The 23,487-nt window shown below is 44.6% G+C and overlaps 1 protein-coding gene across 1 annotated transcript in view; it reads right to left on the bottom strand.

The window, feature by feature from the left end:
* Positions 1–1,569: 1,569 nt before the first annotated feature.
* The window catches only part of SLC17A9 (solute carrier family 17 member 9), a 51,706-nt gene continuing 29,788 nt past the window's right edge, over positions 1,570–23,487 (bottom strand). Inside the window, exons 6-13 of the mRNA XM_082272396.1 lie at positions 16,847–16,940; positions 14,104–14,200; positions 13,116–13,203; positions 7,368–7,402; positions 7,170–7,285; positions 4,613–4,668; positions 4,105–4,134; positions 1,570–1,959 (exon numbers count right to left, since the gene is read on the bottom strand). Of these exons, the coding sequence (XP_082128522.1) occupies positions 1,790–1,959; positions 4,105–4,134; positions 4,613–4,668; positions 7,170–7,285; positions 7,368–7,402; positions 13,116–13,203; positions 14,104–14,200; positions 16,847–16,940 (686 nt within the window). The 3' untranslated portion in view covers positions 1,570–1,789. The remainder of the gene's footprint in view (positions 1,960–4,104; positions 4,135–4,612; positions 4,669–7,169; positions 7,286–7,367; positions 7,403–13,115; positions 13,204–14,103; positions 14,201–16,846; positions 16,941–23,487) is intronic.

Raw genomic sequence — 23,487 nt, 5'->3', positions numbered from 1 at the left:
GTGTGGCTTTCTTAATCAAGTCCAATCAGTATAATCAAACACAGCTGGACTCAAATGAAGGTGTAGAACCATCTCAAGGATGATCAGAAGAAATGGAAAGCACCTGAGTTAAATATATGAGTGTCACAGCAAAGGGTCTGAATACTTAGGACCATGTGATATTTCAGTTTTTCTTTTTTAATAAATCTGCAACAATGTCAACAATTCTGTGTTTTTCTGTCAGTATGGGGTGCTATGTGTACATTCATGAGGAAGAAGAATGAACCTAAATGATTTTAGCAAATGGCTGCAATATAACAAAGAGTGAACAATTTAAGGGGGTCTGAATACTTTCCGTACCCACTGTATATATATATATATATATATATATATAATATCTCGCTCTCTAGTATATATACACACACATATACACATTTTTTTTCTCACAAATAGAGCTTTCTTTTGGTAGTATTTGATCACCACTAGATTTCAAATTTTATAGACTGAAAAAAGCACAAAATTAAAAAAAAAAAAAAAAAAAAAAAAAAAAGAGAAAATCGAATTTCTTCATAAATTAAAAGGCAAAAATGTATTCTGTTATGTCTTCACTAAAAAAAAAAAAAAAAAAATAATCCCAAAAATTGTATATTGGTTGGTTTGCGTGAAAGTTATACTGTCTACAAAGGATGGCCTATATACTGGAATTTTTATTTTATTATAATTTTATACTACTAATGGCGGTGATCAGCAATTTATAGTGGGAATGTGATAGTGTGTTGGGAAATCTGACACTAACTGACACTGGGAGGGGGAGGGGGGGGGACTGACTAACACTGACATCTCCAGTGCCACTAATACAGTGATCAGTGCTAATACTATACACACTGTCACTGTACTGAGACTGGCTGGGATGGGGTTAACATCTAGGGGCAAACACGGGGTTAAGAGTGTGTCTGACAATGTGTAATGTGTGCTGCTAGTACTAATCAATGTGGTTGTTATTTAAATACACAGCCGCATGGACACTGCGTACACAGAGCCCTTTGTTGTTAATAAACACAGAGCTCTGTGCTGTGATTCGCTAAGCCAATCAGCAGGTCCCGGCCATAAATCATTGTCCATCCAGGCCCTGCTGACCAACTTGTGCTTTTCTGAATCACAGCACAGAGCGTGCGCACCAGCCCCTATCCAGAAATGCTGGATCACGAATGTATGCATGGCACAGAGCAGCCGCCTTGCCGCATTATTTTTACATGGGGTGGTCTGCAACAGGTTAAGAAATAAAATAAGGTAATTTTGGTTTTCTTTTGTGAATAATATATGGGTTTATGAGAAAAATCCTTGGCATTCTGTTTTTATGTAGATTTTACACAGCATCCCAACTTTTTTGGAATTGGGGTTGTTTGAAGGCATCATCAGATGAGAGGTCAGTTGGCCAAAGTTCAAGGAACTTTTAGCCACCTCTGGAGGAGCTAGACGATCCATGAAACCCTTTTTCAGAATGGCTGCTCTAAGGTATCACCCTGTTGTAAGGTTCAAATTTAAGACCTTCTCTGAGGTATCATTCATCTCCAAATCTTGTCCGATATCTTTTTAGAAGCATTGACCATCTTCAATTTGACGAGCTGAGATCCCTGAAGAAGCATTTACGATAGCTGGGTCCAGCTCAGGTCTTCGTCAGGGTGTAATCCCTCAACTCAATCTGATCTCAAAAGCATCAACTATCTTTAGGCTGCATCAGGAGACCTCAGACTCCCACCCTGAAATTTCCTCCAAAATATTGGCCACGCTCAGATCAAGCAGTCGGCTTCTAGACCCGGACGACAGGAGTAACGTTCTCGATGTCCATCCTTTCAGTTTTGGCAAACTCCAAATAAATGAGGAGACCCAACACATTCACAGCAACCAGTAGGTGAAACATGGAATCCCAAGATCCGGTGATATCGAGGAGGTAGCCAGAGAGGTAGACCCAGAGGATTCCTAGGCCAGAGACACAACAAGAGTCAAAGAAAGTATTACAAAATTCACATCTAAAGAAATAAAATTGTGCTTCTGACAATGGCAGTTAATCGGGGGGTTTACTAAACTGCACTGAAAAATATCAGATGGAATGTGTGCGTTAACAGCACCAACCCCCGGGGTGTTCTGTTGACCTCAAACATCCAGTCCTAGGGTGACAATGCTGTTCCTTCTTAGAGACAGTTGGACAAGTGAGCGTTGTCACTACAAGCGTGCACGCAGGGTGTGCCAGGTGTGCCTGGGCACACCCTAATCACGCAGTGCTGCACAGATTCCCCCTGCTGCTTGGCTGCAGAGAAAGCGTAATTATTGTAAACAAATATTGTAAAAAATAAAATTGTAAAACGTTATAATAAAAAATAATGTCATTAAACTATTGACACCAACCTCAGTCCTGCTGATATTGTCCACTGCTCTGACACCAACCTCAGCCCTGCTGACATTTTCCATCGCTTTACTGACACCAAGCTCAGGCCTGCTGACATTGTCCACTGCTCTACTGACACCAACCTCAGCCCTGCTGACATTGTCCACTGCTCTACTGACACCAACCTCAGCCCTGCTGATATTGTCCACTGCTCTACTGACACCAACCTCAGCCCTGCTGACATTGTCCACTGCTCTACTGACACCAACCTCAGCCCTGCTGATATTGTCCACTGCTCTACTGACACCAACCTCAGCCCTGCTGATATTGTCCACTGCTCTACTGACACCAACCTCAGCCCTGCTGACATTGTCCACCGCTTTACTGACACCAACCTCAGCCCTGCTGACATTGTCCACTGCTCTACTGACACCAACCTCAGCCCTGATGACATTTTCCACCGCTTTACTGACACCAACCTCAGCCCTGCTGACATTTTCCACCGCTTTACTGACACCAACCTCAGGCCTGCTGACATTGTCCACTGCTTTACTGACACCAACCTCAGCCCTGCTGACATTGTCCACCGCTTTACTGACACCAACCTCAGGCCTGCTGACATTGTCCACCGCTTTACTGACACCAACCTCAGGCCTGCTGACATTGTCCACCGCTCTACTGACACCAACCTCAGGCCTGCTGACATTGTCCACTGCTTTACTGACACCAACCTCAGCCCTGCTGACATTGTCCACTGCTCTACTGACACCAACCTCAGCCCTGCTGATATTGTCCACTGCTCTACTGACACCAACCTCAGCCCTGCTTATATTGTCCACTGCTTTACTAACACCAACCTCAGCCCTGCTGACATTGTCCACTGCTCTACTGACACCAACCTCAGCCCTTCTGACATTGTCCACTGCTTTACTGACACCAACCTCAGCCCTGTTGATATTGTCCACTGCTCTACTGACACCAACCTCAGGCCTGCTGACATTGTCCACTGCTCTACTGACACCAAAATCAGCCCTACTGACATTGTCCACTGCTCTACTGACACCAACCTCAGCCCTACTGACATTGTCCAATGCTCTATTGACACCAACCTCAGCCCTTCTGACATTGTCCACTGCTCTACTGACACCAACATCAGCCCTGCTGACATTGTCCACTGCTTTACTGACACCAACCTCAGCCCTGCTGACATTGTCCACTGCTTTACTGACACCAATCTCAGCCCTACTGACGTTGTCCAATGCTCTACTGACATTGTCCACTGTTTTACTGACACCAACCTCAGCCCTACTGACATTGTCCACTGCTCTATTGACACGGTCTATTGCCCTACACATACACACATTTTTATATTATATATATATATATATACACACACACACATACACATGCACAAAACCATGTGTGTTTAAGCTTTTGGGTGCACACCCTAATGCAGTGGGCTGCACACACCTATGGTTGTCACCCTAGGACAGGAAGCAAATTACTGGAAGGATCACCTGGTGAAACTAAAAGAAAAAAGGCTAACAGTAACATAAATGCAGCCACCACATCTGAGAAATGGTGAGCTGCAAATAAATTGCATTGTTCTTGGGTTTACATCTATTGTATGCTTCTCTAACAGAACATGATCACTTGTCATGTCACAGTGACCTCTTGTGGCAGACATGGATTATACATGCAATCATACCTGCAAAACTATAATGCACTTCAGAACTTACCAAACAAAGAACCGCCAGTGTTAGCCACTCCTAAAAACAAAAAAAGGGGGTTTATTTTTTGGACTTGTTAAATAAAGTAAAAACATATTACACAGACGTGTCCATTGGTCCATGGAGAAGCTAACAATACAATGTCCCAACCACATTTTTTTTTGGGGGGGGGGGGGGGGGGGTGTTGGGAGAAGCCAATGCAAACACAGGAGAGACAAACACTTCACATAGAACTAAAATGCTCACAAAATTGCAACTCAATAAGCAAAAATGATAAGAAATGGTCACTGAACCGAACCACCAATAGTGATGTCACAACACTGCCAGAGTACTATTATTATTTATAGATCTCGTATTTTCTACCAGCAATAGTTCCTATGTTGTGCCTTTCTTCTGGATGGTCAGTTCTTTTTTGGGTGTTCCAGAGATCTGATTGGGTTTAAGCTGATCCAGTCAAATGCATGTTCTAAGGCTCTGATTGGTCACTGGCTGGTCAAATCCAAATGCATGTACTCACCAAACAGGAATCCAGAACAGGATGGAGCGAGTTCCTGGATGTTGATGGTTAGGCCGCTAGGAAATAGAGGGAATGACAGTCAATTATTTTCAATCTGATTACCCCAAAATTGCATATTAAAAAAAAAAAAACTAGAAGGAAAAATAATTGGTGTCTCCAATGGGCATGGTACTGGGGTGAAATAGGCAGTATGCGTTATAACTGAAGTGTTTTATCATCATCATTATTATGATTATTTCAGGTACTTATATAGCGCTGTCAATTTACGCAGCGCTTTACATATAAATTTTACATTCACATCAGTCCCTGCCCTCAAATAGCTTACAATCTAAGGTCCCTAACTCACATTCATACATACATAGTAGGGCCAATTTTTTTTTATAGAGGATCCAATTAACCTACCAGCATGTCTTTGGAGTGTGGGAGGAAACCGGAGTACCCGGAGGAAACCCATGCAGGCACAGGGAGAACATGCAAACTCCAGGCAGGTAGTGTCGTGGTTGGGATTCGAACCAGCGATCCTCTTGCTGCTAGGTGAAAGTGCTAACCACTACACCACTGTGTTTTAGGTGATGTTGGCTCTGTGGCTATTAGTGATAGTTATGCAGAGGTAATTTCCACTGTTGTAGGCACGCCCTCAGAACTACGTCTCCCATGAGTCATGTCTCTTCGCAAAGTGTCTGAGGAGTCAAGGTGGCAGCATTATCTTCCTGGGAAAGAAATTAATGTATGCACGTGGAGGGGGACAGAGAGGGGCTGGGATAGGCAGAGTTCTGTAGTCCAGCAGAAAGGGCCAACAATTCAGGTTGGATTTTAGTGCACTACAGCAGAGTTTCAGCAACTTTTAACTATGCAAAATTTCAAGGCTCCCCAGTTTACAAAACCGTAAATGTTACTTATCACTGAGAAACCTGAGCGTGGGATGATGTACATAACCACCTGGAATAACTTCACACCAGAGGTCCCCGCATCACATCAGAGCTCCTCCCCGCATCACACCTGAGGTCCTCCATCATATCAGAGGCCCTACCCGCATCACACCAGAGGTCCTACCCGCCATCACACCAGAGGTCCTACCCGCCATCACACCAGAGGTCCTACCCGCCATCACACCAGAGGTCCTACCCGCCATCACACCAGAGGTCCTACCCGCCATCACACCAGAGGTCCTCCCCGCATCACACCCGAGGTCCTCCATCATATCAGAGGTCCTACCCGCCATCACACCAGAGGTCCTCCCACCATCACACCAGAGGTCCTCCCACCATCACACCAGAGGTCCTCCCACCATCACACCAGAGGTCCCGCATCACATCAGAGCTCCTCTCCGCATCACACCAGAGGTCCTCCATCATAATCAGAGGCCCTACCCGCATCACACCAGAGGTCCTCCCACCATCACACCAGAGGTCCTCCCACCATCACACCAGAGGTCCTCCCACCATCACACCAGAGGTCCTCCATCATGTCAGTGGCCCTACCTTTTCACATCAGGAGGTCCTCTCTGCATTACACCAGAGGTTGTTCTTCATGTCAGAGGTCCCCCCATCACATAAAAGGCCCTCCCCCAACCACACCAGAGGTCCCCCCAGCATGTCAGAGGTCCTCCCTTCCCATCAGAGGTCCTCCCCACATAACACCAGAGATCCTCCATCATGTCAGAGGCCCTACTTCACATCAGGGGTCCTCCCCCAATCACACCAGAGTTCCCCCCCATTATATCAGAAGTCCTCCCCGCATCACACCAGAGGTCCTTTCTTTAGAGAAGAGGTCATCACCCCATATTAGAGGTCCTCCCTTGCCATCAGAGCCCCCCCCACTCACATCAGAGACCCCCAAATCATGTCAGAGGCCCCAAACCGTGTCAGACCCCCCCCCCCCCATCACATTAGAGTCCCCATCATATCAGAGTCACCCCTATACCTCAAGATGCCTTCTACATACGAGTCCCCTCATCATATTAGCGCCCAACCCCCCACCACCACATCAGAGGTCCCTCATCACATCTCATCACATCACACTGTCCCATCACAGAGCTCCCCAAGCCCACAGTCCCCTTTTCACATCAGAGCCCTAACTTTTGGCTCCAGAAGTGTGGCAAAGGATTGAAGGACGAGAAAGTCCGGAGGAGGCAGACTTACATCTTATCCTCAATGTTAGGGACAGCCCTGCATGCCACCTACCCTGGATCAGAGTCATGCATTGCCATGGTGCAAGCGAATGACACCTTATGTCCTGACCGTAGAGGCTCATTGGTTGTTATGGTGCTGGCCTGTCCACACCATGGCAGCTCGAGATGCTGATCCAGGGCAAACCAACAGGTATTTTATTGTATTTTTTTTAAAGGGACAAACCATAGGGAAATGTGCATGTATTGCACAGTTATACGGATTAGATCTTGACTTAGTTTCTGGGCCAGTATTAAGTGGACCTGTTGCTTTGTCCTGCATGGGTAAAGCATGCGTACCTTTTACTATTTTTACTTTCTGAAGTCACATTGTGAAAATTCAGTGAATCACGTGACCTTGCACAGTCCAATCGCAGCAGCTGCCCTTACCTGTGGTTGAAGGTTTGCAAGGCCACTGCCACTGAGATGAAGACCAGAGCTTGGCAGAAGCTTTCAGACTGTCCTAGAAGGAGGATGAAGATGCTGGAGACCCCCATTCCCATGATCTGCAGAGACAAGGGGCACCATTAGAGGAGGGGAGAGAATTTAGAGGCTTCGGTCATTATACAGAAAAATGGTATACTGTACCTGCATGAGCTTCCGCACAAAGATGGGTCTATATCCTAGAGGAGAGAATAGGGGAGAGTCACTTAGACAGGCCAGTCACTTTCCATCACCCCAAACTGGTTCATCCATGTCTTTATGCGCTTTGCTTTTGCACTGGTTACGCAGTCATGGTGGAACAGGAAGAGGCCATCCCCAAACTGTTACCACAAAGTCGAGAGCATGAAATTGTCTAAAATGTCTTGGTATGCTGATGCCTTAAGAGTTCTCTTCACTGGAACTAAGGGGCCAAGCACAACCACTGAAAAACAACCCCACACCACAACCTCCCCCAAAATGATTTGGACCAGTGCACAAAGCAAGGTCCATAAAGATATGGATGAGCGTGTTTGGAATGGAGGAACTTGACTGACCTGCAGAGTCCTGACCTCAACTCGATAGAACACCTTTGGGATGAATTAAAGCACAGACTGTGAGCCAGGCCTTCTTGTCCACATCAGTGCCTGACCTCACAAATGCGCTTCTGGAAGAATGGTCAAACATTCCCATAGACACACTCCTAAACCTTGTGGACAGCCTTCCTAGAAGAGTTGAAGCTGTTATAGCTGCAAAGGGTGGGCCAACTCAATATTGAACCCTACGGATGAAAATTGGGATTTCATTAAATTTCATGTGTGTGTAAAGGCAGGCGTCCCAATACTTTTGAAAGTATAATGCATCTAACTAGACAATATTTGGGAATCCTTCGCTCCTCCCACCACATTTACAGCAGCAGGTACAATCAGGTACCCCTGAGAAAGTCCTGTGACGACACGCGTAGGGTGTACCTGAGTGACGTATTTGCCGAAACCAGAAGTGACGCGGGATTGCATTTTTTTACTTTATTAATTTAAGTGCAATTTTATATAAAAAGCAAAAGGAGGTTTTTTTTTAACTTGTTACACAATTTTGGACCCCTGTGCTGTGTGAGCTTGTTTGCAGGGAGAACCGCAATCTTTTACGGGGTCATACACCTATTTAGGTGGCTACAGCTCATTTCACCCTAAAAGTCCATAGAAGGAAAAGAGTGGAGAGACGCTTTGGCAGAGTGGAATTAGAGTACAGTCCCATGGAGGGGAAAGCGTGTGACCTGAATATTAGCAGGTCTAGAGGTGAGCGCATGAGTGGGTTGGTGGTGGGAGGCACTGCACAATATATCTATGAAGATTATCTGAGAGGTGGATTGGAAGTCACATTATAAAGATGAACAGTTCCAGAAACTGAAATATTCACATTTATTATATTGGATTTTGTTTATCAGTCACAATATTATTTTGTTATTATTATATTATTTTATTATTATTATAATATTTTATTATTATATTATTTTATTATTATTATTCTATTTTATTATTATTTTTTTATGTATTTATTTAGTGTTTTGTATTTTACCAAATGATTTTCCACAATGTGCACTTTAAAATAAGCTATTGGGGTAGAAGCAACAAAAAAAAAAAAATCTTTATTTCACAGTCATGTACATGTCATGTGAAGACTGGAAGTTCAGGGAAGCAGCACCGAAAGCTGTAAACTTAAGTGCTGGAGTAAGAATTGTAACAAAATAGTTAAATGGGGAATGTTTATTTTATTGTGTTCAATGTGTTAAGCTATAAAACACAGAAGGTATCATTCTACTCTAAGGTACCAAAGCCAATGGCTGGCATAAAAGCCAGGGGACTAGCATTTTCAGAAGCAATTGTAGCCTATAGTGCATCTGGAAAGTATTCACAGCGTTTCAATTTTTCCACATTTTTTTAAGTTACAGCCTTATTCCAAAATGAAATAAAATTCCTTATTTTCCTAAAATTCTACAAATAATACCCCATAGAATGATAAAATGAAAGAAGTTTGTTTGAAATCTTTGTAAATTTATTAAAAATAAAAAACAAAAAAAATCCCATGTACATAAGTATCACAGCCTTTGCTCAATACTTTGTTGAAGCACCTTTGGCACCAATTACAGCCTCAAGTCTTTTTGAGTATGATGCTACAAGCTTGGCACACCTGTTTTTGGGCAGTTTCTCCCATTCTTCTTTGCAGGAATTTTCAAGCTCCATCAGGTAGGATGGGGAGCGTCGGTGCACAGCCATTTTCAGATCTCTCCAGAGATGTTTAAGCCTGGGCTCTGGCTGGGACACTCAAGGACATTCACAGAGTTGTCCCGTAGCCACTCCTTTGCTATTTTGGTTGTGTGCTTAGGGTCGTTGTCCTGTTGGAAGATGAACCTTCGCCCCAGTCTGAGGTCCAGAGCACTCTGGAGCAGGTTTTCATCAAGGATGTCTCTGTACATTGCTGCATTCATTTTTTCCTCGATCCTGACTAGTCTCTCAGTTTCTGGCATTAAAAAACATCCCCACAGCATGATGCTGCCACCACCATGCTTCACTGTAGGGATGGTATTGGCCAGGTGATGAGCGGTGCCTGGTTTCCTCCAGACATGATGCTTGCCATTCAGGCCAAAGAGTTCAATCTTCGTTTCATCAGACCAGAGAATTTTGTTTCTCATGGTCTGAGAGTCCTTCAGGTGCCTTTTGGCAAACTCCAGCCTGGCTGCCATGTGCCTTTTACTGAGGAGTGGCTTCCATCTGCCCACTCTACCATACAGGTCTGATTGGTGGAGTGCTGCAGAGATGGTTGTTCTTCTAGAAGGTTCTCCTCTCTTCACAGAGAAACGCTGAAGCTCTGTCAGAGTGACCATCGGGTTCTTGGTCACCTCCCTGACCAAGACCCTTCTCCCCTGATGGCTCAGTTTGAACGGGCGGCCCGCTCTAGGAAGAATCCTGGTGGTTCCAAACATCTTCCATTTACGGATGATGGAGGTCACTGTGCTCATTGGGACCTTCAATGCTGTAGACATTTTTCTGTACTCTTTCCCAGATCTGTGCCTCCATAGAATCATATCTTGGAGGTCTACAGGAAATTCCTTGGACTTCATGGCTTGGTTTGTGCTATGACATGCACTGTTAAATGTGGGACCTTCTATAGACAGGTGTGTGCCTTTCCAAATCATTTCCAAATAAACTTAATTTACTACGGGTGGACTCCAATCAAGTTGTAGAAACATCTCAAGGACGATCAGTGGAAACAGGATGAACCTGAGCTCAGTTTTGAGTGCCATGGCAAAGGCTGTGAATACTTATGTACATGGGATTTCTTCGTTTTTTTTTTTAATTTTTAATAAATTTGCAAAGATTTCAAACAAACTTCTTTCACATTGTCATTGGGGGGGAATTGTAGAATTTTGAGAAAAATAATTTTAGAATAGTGCTGTAACATTACAAAACGCTGTTGTAAACACAGCTGACCATTGTTCTCTCTGAAATTATCATCACAGAGCACCTGTGATCCTTCTATATAGGAACACAGGTGTCTATGATCATTTCACAAGTCCATCCCCCATACAGTTAGAAAACACTCCCCTAGTCTCACACTTAACCCTTTGATCACCCCTGGTGTTAACCCCTTCCCTGCCAGTGTCATTATTACAGTAACAGTGCATATTTTTAGCACTGATTACTGTAGTAATGTCACTGGTCCCCCCAAAAGTGTCACAAATGTCAGTTAGGGGTCCGATCTGTCCGCCGCAATGTCGCAGTCCCGCTAGAAATCGCAGATCGCCACCATTACTAGTAAAAAATAAAAATACATTTTTGAGGAATTGAGGATCCCTGCTTTAGGGTGTCAGCTTTCAGAAAATATATAATGTTTGAGGGGTTTTATGTAATCTTTGGGCCTAAAATAATTTTTATAACATGTTCAAAAGAAACGCAAAAACGGCTCTGGCCGTGAAAGGGTTAAAGGTTAAAGTTCATCTTCGGAAACATGCTCCATCCGTAAGATTGGTTACTTAATAAAAACTGTCTCCTAACTTTTTTAGCTGGCTCCTAGATTCAAAGCAAATTTGTTAAGCCCTGGGGTAATGGGTGTATATATAAAATTGGGAGTGCAGCCCTAAATGAATCATAATAGTATAAAGTCCTTAAAAAAAAAAATTCTTAAAAATTAGTCCACAGGAGTAGTCAAAGCAGGAACCGGACAACCAATGGAGACAGATGAGTAAAGATAAAGGTAAGGGGGTGACTCAAGACACACCCAAGGTGACTTATCAAAATGCGCTCACCAGATATCCCAGACCACTAATGGAGAAAGCAGAAACCGGACCACCAATGGAGACAGAGGGAACTGGACCACCAGTGGAGACAGCAGGAACCGGACCACCAATAGAGACAGCAGGAACCGGACCACCAATGGAGACAGCAGGAACCGGACCACCAATAGAGACAGCAGGAACCGGACCACCAATGGAGACAGATGAGTAAAGATAAAAGGTAAGGGGGTGACTCAAGACACACCCAAGGTGACTAATCAAAATCCGCTTACCAGATATCCCAGACCACTAGATTCTAGGTGGTCAAGAGGGCTTATTAGCAGAGCTTTCCTAAGCAGGATGTCATATACAGCGGGTGTATAGGGATTCCCAATGTGATAAAACCGAAAAAGCTTCCATAGTGCATTAAAAGATATCTGATTTATCAAATTAAAAGTTGGTATTGCACTTACAAATTTGCAGAAGCATACAGGAGAATGGACAACAACATAGGTTGGTACGGCAAGCAAGCAGTGTTCCTGCGGGCTCCGTTTCAGACATCCGGCTCTCGAGTGCGATCAACGAACAGAGCAGGTTAAGCGTGATGACGTAGCCGTCACAGACCACGGCGTTTATATTGTTCCTGCGGCATGGGCTTCCTTCACCATCCCTCCCTTATTTGATCTATGGTGTATTTTTGGCTAAATCCAGTGCCTAGAATGGCGGCTTTGCCTATAAATACTTCCTTGCGTGATGTCAGGCCGCTCAGACCAACCCAAGTGGATGTTATCTTTGACGAAACGCATAGGAGGTCCGTGGCTGCTAAGTCATCATGCTTAACCTGCTCTGATTGGTTGATCGCACTAGAGAGCCAGTGGTTTGAAATGGAGCCCGCAGGAACACTGCTTGCTTGCCGTACCAACCTATGTTGTTGTCCATTCGCCTGCATGCTTCTGCAAATTTGTAAGTGCAATACCAACTTCTAATTCATTAAATCAGATATCTTTTAATGCACTATGGAAGCTTTTTCGGTTTTATCAGATTGGGAATCCCTATACACCCGCTGTATACGACATCCTGCTTAGGAAAGCCCTGCTACTAAACCCTCTTGACCACCTAGAATCTAGTGGTCTGGGCTATCTGGTAAGCGGATTTTGATTATTAACCCTGGGTGTGAAGTGAAGTTCTTGAGTCACCCTCTTACCTTTATCTTTACTCATCTGTCTCCATTGGTGGTCCGGTTCCTGCTGTCTCCATTGGTGGTCCGGTTCCTGCTGTCTCCATTGGTGGTCCGGTTCCTGCTGTCTCCATTGGTGGTCCGGTTCCTGCTGTCTCCATTGGTGGTCCGGTTCCTGCTTTGACTACTCCTGTGGACTGATTTTTAGGAATTTTTATTTTAAGGACTTCATATTATTATGATTCATTTAGCGCTGCACTCTCAGTTTTATATATATTTTTGGAGTTTGGTTGATTGTTCTTAGTGCTGGCAGCATTTTTTACTCTCGGTCTTTGTCTTTTTGCTAATGGGTGTATATCTGATGGCTCGGGTCTAGTAGCTCTTTACCGAGAACCAGACTGCAGCCATGCGTCAATCACCTGATACATTGATGGCTGGGGGCTCATCCATAAAGCAGCGGAGGTCTTACCTGTTTTAATGAGGTGGTCCGTTAGGCGGCCGCTCAATAAAGCAGCTGGAATTGCGATAAGCCAAGGCACTACATTGAATACCAAGCCCTGGAAGAGAAAAGAACAGGTTGGGAGGAGGGTCATCCAGGGTCACAGCGGCATGGGCTTTGCTGGAAACAGTTAATTTTACTACATTTTTTGATTTACTAAACTGCAACAGGTGTGATGTCCTAGATATCGGCATCATCACTGAGATTTTAGGTTGTATGAAATAGTTAATCCACCATGAATTACTTGCTCCCTGTTGGTAGGAACCTGTAGTTTATGTGTGATGCAAGTGGGGGCAGCACACCTCCCACTGACAACCAATGACCCTGAAGCAAGGTGGCACAGACAACAGTCTATTGCAGTGGTCTCCAAACTGCGGCCCCTTGCTTGCTTTTATCTGGCCCTTGGGGCAATATTCCCCCCCCCCCCTTTCCCCACACACACTGTCCGCAACAACGGGGCATAGTTCCTCCCATTAACACCAATGATGGGACACTATTCCTCCCACTGATACCAGTGATGGGGCACTATTCCTCCCACAAACACCAATGATGAGGAATTATTCCTCCACCTGATACCAATGATGGGGCATTGTTTACTCCCACTGATGCCATGACATTTTCTTCTCCCACTGGCCACAGTCCGCCACCCCCCTAAAATTTGAAGGACAGTAAACTGGCCCTTTTTTTTATAAAGTTTGCAGTCCCCTGATCTATTCTATCTTCCTGATTTCGGAGACCAAATATACAGATAGAAAGCTCTAGAAAGTGCAAAACGGCGTGAGGTTATATTTAAAGAGCCAAGCAGCTTTTCAACTATAAATTGAAAAGCTTAGACTGGAGTTCCCTTTTAAATGATCTGTGCAGTTCTACCATTAGGCCAGTAGATGGCGCACGATGATCACTGAATGTAACATTTAAAGAGATATTCCATAAGTTCTGCATGGCAGGAGATGCTCACCTTGGAATCGGGGAAGCGGTTCTTGAAGAAGATTGGCACCCAGGAGAAGAGGGTGAAGGCACTGCTGGCTACACTGATCTGGCCGATGATCACAGCCCTGAGGATACAACAGAGTTTATAGATACAATCAGCGACTGGCTGGGATTACACAATGAGATTTTCATTAACCGCTAAATCTCACCTCCAGTCATACCGGCTCCTCTCCTGGACTGAAACTGCTGACTCTGATTTCACTGTACAATGTGAGCTTCTCACAATGTGCATTAGAAGCTGTAGCAATCAGAAAGAGCCAATCTCATTTCCTGGCTGGAAGACATCTAGCATCATTTAGATCTTTCCACCCCTGCCTGGCTGTCCTGGGCCCACCCCCTTTCATTCACTGGATCCACCCCTGCCTGGCTGTCCTTGGCCCACCCCCTTTCATTCACTGGATCCACCCCTGCCTGGCTGTCCTTGGCCCACCCCCTTTCATTCACTGGATCCACCCCTGCCTGGCTTTCCTTGGCCCACCCCCTTTCATTCACTGGATCCACCCTTGCCTGGCTGTCCTTGGCCCACAACCTTTCATTCACTGGATCCACCCCTGCCTGGCTGTCCTTGGCCCACCCCCTTTCATTCACTGGATCCACCCCTGCCTGGCTGTCCTTGGCCCACCCCCTTTCATTCACTGGATCCACCCCTGCCTGGCTGTCCATGGCCCACCCCCTTTCATTCACTGGATCCACCCCTGCCTGGCTGTCCTTGGCCCACCCCCTTTCATTCACTGGATATCAGTTCTTTCAAACATGGAGGCTCAGCATCACATGTGGGTGGTCTGCATGCAAATACATCCTACCTAGGAACGCCCACTCCTCCAGATAGACACCCACCTATCAAGGCCTTTAGATATTTGCATAACTCCTCCCAAGAGCCAGCCCACTGCCTGCATCAGGACTGAGGGCTCTTGAGAGGAGTACTGGGGCAGGGTGCTGTGATGTTTTCAGTAGGGTATGTACAGCAGCCTGCTGGCCCCTTCCACCGGCCATGATCTGCCTGCATTGCATAGAGAAGCACAGGGACCCAGTTTGGCCTAAAAACACATGCATCATTTTAGTGCAACACAAGGCAATGCATCGGTGTGAACAACACCAACTGCTACCAATGTCATTTCCTACAATGTTACACTATCCAACACACACCTATGGCCCTAGAGTGAACTGGCCCTGTACTCCACTGGACCCCATAGGAATAAGTGCATAGTGAGAAGAGGAGCAGGTGGGGGGGTCAGCACTGCAGAATGGGTTTGGAGGGTATTTTACCCAGCAGGCTGCACTCAGAGGAGTGGGGATATTGCATAGACAAAAATGCTAAAAGGTGTCCTTTAACCGCTTGCCAACACTTACTGCAACAGGGCGGCGCCGTTGCACAGGATCATTATATATATATATATATATATATATATATATATATATATATATATACACACACACATACATATATAATATATGTGTGTGTGTATATATATATTACACACACACACATATATATACATATATATATATACATATACACACACACACACATACATATACAATATATGTGTGTGTGTGTATATATATATATATTACACACACACACACACATATATACATATATATACATATATATACATATACACACACACACACACACACACACACATCCTGTAGATGATCCTGCTGCACTTCATTGCGTGCCGCCGAAGGCCCGCTCCCACTGTGATCCTAAACCGCGGGTTCCGATGTCCACCGGCACCCCGCTGATCGTTCTGTACACAAGGCAGATTGTTGTTCTGTCAGTACAGAAGGCATGGATCCCGTGTTCCTCTAAAGCAGAAACATCGACCCATGTCTTCCTCTAAAAACAAGCACCTCCCCCACTACACTGAATCACCAGCTAGGCACACATTTAACCCTTTGATCCCCCCTGATGTTAACCCCTTCCCAGCCAGTGTCATTAGTACAGTGACAGTGCACATTTTTTAGCACTGATCACTGTATTAGTGTCACTGGTTCCGAAAAAAAAAGTGTCAGTTAGTGTCCAATTTGTCTGCCACAATATAGCAGTCCAGCTATAAGTCGCTGATCGCTGCCATTACAAGTAAAAAGAAATAGAAAAATAAAAATTTCATAAATCTAGCCTCTAGTTTGTAGCTGCTATAACCTTTACGCAAACCAATCAATATACGCTTTTTAGGAGTTTCTTTACCAAAAATATGTAGCAGAATACATACTGGCCTGAACTGATGAAGAAATTCGATTTTTACATTTTGTTATTGGATGCGTTTTATAGCAGAAAGTAGAAATAATTTTTATTTTCAAAATTAGCGCAAAAATAAAAAAAATAAAAAAAACTGCAGTGGTGAACAAATGCCACCAAAAGAAAGCTCTATTTGTGGGAAAAATAGGACTTACATTTTATTTGGGTAAAGCGCCGCACGGCCGCTCCATTGTAAGTTATAATAACGCAGTGCTGTACTGCAAAAAATTGCATGGGGGTGACAGGGGGTAAATCTTCCGGAGCTGAAGTGCTTTTTAATGTAATCCTATGCAACTCAACCATGCAAACTTCCTCAAGCTCCACTGCATGCCCTATAGCTCTCTATTGGCCGGTGAGGCTGCCCTTCATACATTAAAGCCAATCAGGAGGCTTTCGGAGAAATACTGGACTCCTACAAGTAAAATACTCCTATGGAGTCTATAAACACACACACACACACACGTACCAGACGGGAGCCTTCTTTAAGAGGCGTCTCCAGGGCATGTTGGTCTTGGCTGATGTAGCGAAGCCTCTTCCCAGGTCGGAAAACATTCTCTGTTCTGTGGAAGAAAAAAAAAAAAAACGTTTAATTATATGGCGTAACAGACTCAGAACGCACCTGTTCACCTTCATTTTCTTTTACTTTTTGGTGTTTTTATAAAACATTTGCAGATCTAGTCATCCTGCGAAACTGTATGTACATTTGTTTTCTGAGAACGGGGACAAAATCGCTATTGTCTTTCCAGTTTAGATGTTCTTATTCTGAATCAGGCAAATACTGCATTATGGCCACTAGATGGAGCTGATGAACATATGAAAAAAGTACTTGCGGTACTACTGTATGGCTATAAGCGCCATCTAGTGGCTATAAACGTGGTATTTTCCTGATCTTATGAATGAAAAGCAACCAAGTTGGAGAGAAAAGATGGGTTATACTTACTGATAACTCCTTTTCTAATAGTCTTCCAGGACAGCCCATGAGACCTTAGGCTCCTCCCCCAGGGACAGGAAACACATTCCAAAATTCAAATAAAAGGCGGTGCCTTAGTCCTCACCTTCAGTATTTCATGAGAACCGTAGGACACCCTGTAAAACATATACATAGATATATATATACACATATCATTTATACATAATACCAGATAAATCGGGTGGGAATCCGGCTGTCCTGGAAGACTATTAGAAAAGGAGTTATCAGTAAGTATAACCCATCTTTTCTCAAAGTCGTCTTCCAGGACAGCCCATGAGACGATAAGCAAGAAACTTACCAGTCTAGGGAGGGACCACTGCCTGGAGCACCTTTCGACCGAACGCCTGTTCCTGAGAAGATAGGAGGTCCAGGCGATAATGTCTAACAAAGGTCGAAAAGTTAGACCAGGTAGCTGCCTTACAGATTTGTTCTGGAGAGGCACCGGCCCTTTCAGCCCAAGACGTGGACAGTGCTCTAGTAGAGTGTGCAGTAATGAAAGGTGGAGTCACCTTTTTCACCATATAGGCTTCTGTGATAGCCTGTTTGATCCATCTAGCTAAGGTTGCCTTAGAAGCTTTTTCCCCTTTATGGGGGCCGGAAAATTGTAAAAACAAAGTATCATTCTTCCTGAAGGTTTTAGTCACCTCCAGGTATCTCAGAAGGGCTCTTCTGACATCCAAACAACTAAATTCTCTTTCTTTATTGTTGTTTGGGAAATTGCAAAAGGAAGGAAGGACTATGTCCTGAGTCCTATGAAAAGAAGAGACCCTCTTGGGCAAAAATCCTGGATCTGTTTTTAGCACAATCCTGTCGTCAAAAATCATAAGAAAAGGTTCTCTGATTGAGAGAGCCTGTAATTCGCTAACTCTTCTAGCCGAAGTAATAGCTACTAAAAATAAAGTTTTTAGGGTGAGCATTTTTACTGACAGGTCTACCAAGGGTTCAAACGGACTGGTAACCAAAGCCTGGAGTACCAGGGATAGATCCCAAGCTGGACACGTTTTAATCCTGGTTGGCTTTGTCCTGGCAATTGCTCTGAAAAAGGCATTCACATTAGGGTCTTCTCTAAGGGAGAACCGAAGGAAGACACTAAGGGCGGCAGCCTGTACCTTTAAGGTCCCTAGGGAGAGACCTTTGTCTATGCCTTCTTGAAAAAAATCTAGGATAGTTGGAATATCTGGGGAAAATCTCTGATTCTCCACCATCCAAAAATGAAATTTCTTCCAACTTTTTGCATATATTTTCCTAGTGACCGGTTTTCGACAGCTGGTCAATGTTTGGATGACTCTGTCTGAGAACCCCTGAGAACCTAGAATTTGTTCCTCAGATACCAGGCCGACAGGTTTAGGGTCCTGAGAAATGGATGGACCACCGGACCTTGAGTTAAGAGATCTAGTCTCCAAGGGAAGGTCATTGGAGATAGTGCAGCCAATGCCTGAAGGCGTGCCAACCATGGCCTCTTGGGCCAGTATGGGGTTATCAGGATCATCTCTATATCTACTAGGATTATGGAAAATAATTTTTCTATTTTCCTGTTTGCCTAGGAGGCAAACAGATCCACTACCGGTAGGCCCCAAGGGGTTGTGACTTTGAAAAACACCTCTTGGTTGAGGAACCAATTGTCCTGGTTCATCTGGTGGTGGTGCAGATATGTCTGTGATACCTGGATGGTCCAGCTTCGCCTTATTGATAGGTGAAGAGAGGATTTCCACCCCCAAAGGGTCCTTTTCAACTTGGTGGGAACCTTTACTTTCTGTTCTAAGGAACTTGACTATCCATCCCAATTCTGTAGGAAGAACATTTGGAGTGGACGTAGTTGGAACCCTGCCCAGGGGACCGCTGGGAAACAGGAGGTCATCAAGCACATCCTTCTTGTGACGTCCCTCAGAGAGACCCAGATTCTTTCTGGATGTAGAAGACAGAACTCCAGCCTGTGTCCTTGGCCTACTAGGTCTAGAATAAAAGGGCTGGAAGAAATCCTCTTCCATAGTGGGAGGAAGGCCCCTAAACTTCCTCCCACCCTGGGAAGGGAGTCATTGGGGCTTGTCGGGGCGTTGAGGAGGGTTAAACAGAATGTTGCCCTTCCCTTTTCCTTTATGCCTGGTCCAATGTTTTTTGAAATTTTGCTGGGTTTCAAAAGACTTCTGCTGTTTACCCCTGCCACGAGCATTCCTCTGAGCATAGGGGAATTTCTTCTTTTCTGGGAATCCCTTCTTTTTATCCGCTGTACGCTCCAGGGCTTCTGTTAGGCCTGGGCCAAAAAGGTGGTCTCCCGTGAAGGGAAGACCACAAAGGCGAGATTTAGAAGTAACATCACCTGACCATGTCTTGAGCCATAGGCTTCTTCTGGCCGTATTAGCCAAAGCTGAGGTCCTTGCTGCCATTCTTACAGCTTCAGCTGAAGAATCCGCCAGGAATCCAATTCCCTGAAACAAGAGCGGAAATGATTTATTAATCTGTTCCCTCGATGTTCCAGCAGACAAGTGTGTTTGGATTTGAGATAGCCAGAGCTCCAGGTGTCTGGCTATGCAGGTGGATGCCAGGGCTGGCTTTAAGCTCATAATGGAGGCTTCCCAGACCCTACGCAAAGAGATATCAGTTCTCTTATCCATAGGGTCTTTTAGAGCTCCTGAATCCTCAAATGCCAAGTCAGTGCCTTTGGAGATTCTGGAAAGGGAGGCATCTAGCTTAGGGATTTTGTTCCAAGGCTGATCCCCACTGTTGTCAAATGGATACCTTCTTTTCAAAGTCTTTGGAAAAAAAGGCTTTTTATCAGGAGAATTCCACTCCTGTTTAATCATATCCAATAGGGAGCTATGCACAGGGAACACTCTAGCATGCTTTTTATGACAAGCGTACATCAAGTCATGCTTAGAGAGATGCACTTCTTCCTCCTCAATTTCTAGAGTTGTATAAACTGCCTTTAGTAGGTTATCTACATCCTCCAAGCTCAATTTAAAGTTGGAGCTATTATGGGAATCCTTGTCTATGGGTTCCTCCCCTGATCCTGATCCTTCTTGCTCCCCACCGGAGGAGTGGGAAGAAGAAACTTCCTCCAAACCCACTGGGATATTCAAAGATGGGGCCTGGGCCAATGGAGCCTGAGCTGGGGTGGAAGGCTGGACTGGTGCCTGCATCTTTTCAACGAGAGTTTTGAATGAACTAATGGTACTTTTTAGTTCATCTCTCACTGAGGTCAGCATTTTCTGGGTAGAGACTGCAGGGTCGTCTCTGACCAGTTTAGCTATACATGCCCGGCACACTGCTTTGTTCCAAGAGGAACTCAATTTCTCTCCGCATACAGCACACTTCTTTTTGGGGGGCTGAGGTGGGTTATTGACCTGAGCCTTGGCCTGGAAGATAAAAGACAAGAGAATTATAATCAGGGAAACTTGTCCTCCTCCCACCTCCCGCTTATCCCCCATTTGTGATTTAGAAAAGAGGGAGCGGTGCTGCTTAACCCCTGCCCCTAACGATAGAAAAGAGAGGGGGGAAGGGGAACGGAGTTCCTAACAGGTATCTGCAAATAGGGTGTACATTTCCCCTTGCTTACCTGAGAGGTGCCGATGCCAGAGCCGACTTCCACCGCCTGTGCGGTTACTGTCGTGTCCATCGCTCTGTATGGTGATCCCAGCACTGCTGTTTCCACCTAACATCGGTCGCCCATATGTACTCACTGTTCGCGCCTTCGGAAACTGGAACGAGGGTTTCCGGCGCCCGCGGATGCCGTCACTGCGCCGGAAGTGACACTGTCGCTTCCCGTGAGGCCAGAGTGGATACGCTGAGTTCCGCCCCCTCCGTTTTTGGCGCCAACTTCAAAATTTCTTCCGAAGTTAGCGGTTCCGGGTACACAGGACTCTGCTCCAAGGAACCGGCCGACCAACGGAGTGGACTCCCCAACGTTCCACCAGACAGCATCCGTAGTCCTGCCGAGAGGCTAGAAGAACAGGAGACAGCGGTCAGCCCCTATTGCGGCACTAAGGGGGTACCGCTATGGGCTGAGGAGATGCATCTTTCCAAGTCTTTCCAAGGACAGTCCAGGAGACCGGGAGCTTCAGTTCCAGGAACATGTTACCCCCTGTCCGGAGGAAACACTAAATACTGAAGGTGAGGACTAAGGCACCGCCTTTTATTTGAATTTTGGAATGTGTTTCCTGTCCCTGGGGGAGGAGCCTAAGGTCTCATGGGCTGTCCTGGAAGACGACTTTGAGAAAAAAATTTTTGCCAGCATTCACACAAAAAGTACGTATAGTACATACAGTTTTGCAGGATGATTCACTCTGCAAATTTATTATGAATACCCCCCTTTGTGTTTTACAAACATACATCCAAGTTCCAGTGGTGCCAACTCATTAAGTGGCATTTTAAGGGTATGTATGTCATCCATCTACAAGGCAATTTCTAAGTCTTTTACATCTAGCAGCCGCCTTCCAGGTACAGACCCAGCCCTATACAGCTTCCACACTATCCAACGTCCAAGCAGAACCCTGCATTTCCAAAGACTGGCCACCAGAGGCTATAGATCTGAACACCATTGTTCTGTGGTTTCCATTGCCACTCTTCCTCTATTGCTTGGCAGGAAGGAAGTGGTTGGGGTTTCCCCACAGACAGTGAAAGAATCAATGTAATCTCTATTACAGAAAACATGTTAATGTAATTTTAAAATTAATTTTTAATCTTTTTTAACCCCCTCCCAGCATCCATTTAACTGAGCAATTCCCCCTATGGGGTGAGAAGGTCAACCTGATCACATGACTACCGATTAGCTGTCACAGTGGTCGCATGATCAGGATTCGGTCATTACTAGACAATGGGAGCGGTCTTTGACACATTACACCTGCATGGTGTAATATGTCACCAGGGAATATCCGATTGCCTCTCGGGGGATCAGGAAGGAAATGTTTTCCCCTGCTGGAGCAAATTGGATCATGCTTTGCTGGGGTTTATTCACCTTCTTTTGGATCAACTGCGGGTATAGGAGTGTGTATATGGGATTGTGTATATGGGATTGTGTATATACGATTGTGTATATACGATTGTGTATATACGATTGTGTATATACGATTGTGTATATACGATTGTGTATATACGATTGTGTATATACGATTGTGTATATACGATTGTGTATATACGATTGTGTATATACGATTGTGTATATACGATTGTGTATATACGATTGTGTATATACGATTGTGTATATAGGATTGTGTATATACGATTGTGTATATAGGATTGTGTATATAGGATTGTGTATATGGGATTGGGTATATAGGATTGGGTATATAGGATTGGGTATATAGGATTGGGTATATGGGATTGGTTATATGGGATTGGGTATATGGGATTGGGTATATGGGATTGGGTATATGGGATTGGGTATATGGGATTGGGTATATGGGATTGGGTATATGGGATTGGGTATATGGGATTGGGTATATGGGATTGGGTATATGGGATTGGGTATATGGGATTGGGTATATGGGATTGTATTGTTAAGTTTTCAATACCTTTTTTTCCTTTTTATTAGTTGAACCAGATGGACTTGTGTCTTTTTTCAACCTGACTAACTATGCAACTATGGTCCACTGTTGTCACCACCAGAAAACCTGACCTGAGAAAGGCCATGCAGCCATCGCTGGAGTGCATGTAGGTAGGAAGTAGATGCAAAGCGGCTGCAGGCAATTATCAGCTCTAAGATATTAACATAGGACAGAAAAAAGATAAAAAACTGATATTACATTTTATAAATTGTTTATGGTGCACATTGGTTAAGCAAGCTAAATGTTATCAAGTTAGGGTTTACATCTACTTCATGAGTAAGGTTTAAAGGGTTCCACTGAGTTTAAGGGGTCTTTTAATGATATCAGCAGCACCGTTGGAAGACAGAAGAAGCATTTTCTCCAGATCTTGAACATTACTGATCAGTCTGAAGCGGTCCCAGGGTTAAACCTGGGCATGACCAGAATAAATTTAAAGGAAAAAAGGGGGGTTATGGTCTGGTATCATCAGTAACACACCTCCATCCCGATACATACATAGAAAAAGAGGAAAATGGCCCGTGGGACTTTACATGAGGTGAGTACAAGTGGCTGGAAATGAAAGACAAAATAAGATAAATAAAAAAGGTAGCTTTTATT

Source organism: Pelophylax lessonae (assembly GCF_965119305.1).
Source record: "Pelophylax lessonae genome assembly, chromosome: 11".
Classification (NCBI taxonomy): Eukaryota; Metazoa; Chordata; class Amphibia; order Anura; family Ranidae; genus Pelophylax; species Pelophylax lessonae.
This window is presented reverse-complemented; position numbering and strand designations above follow the sequence as displayed.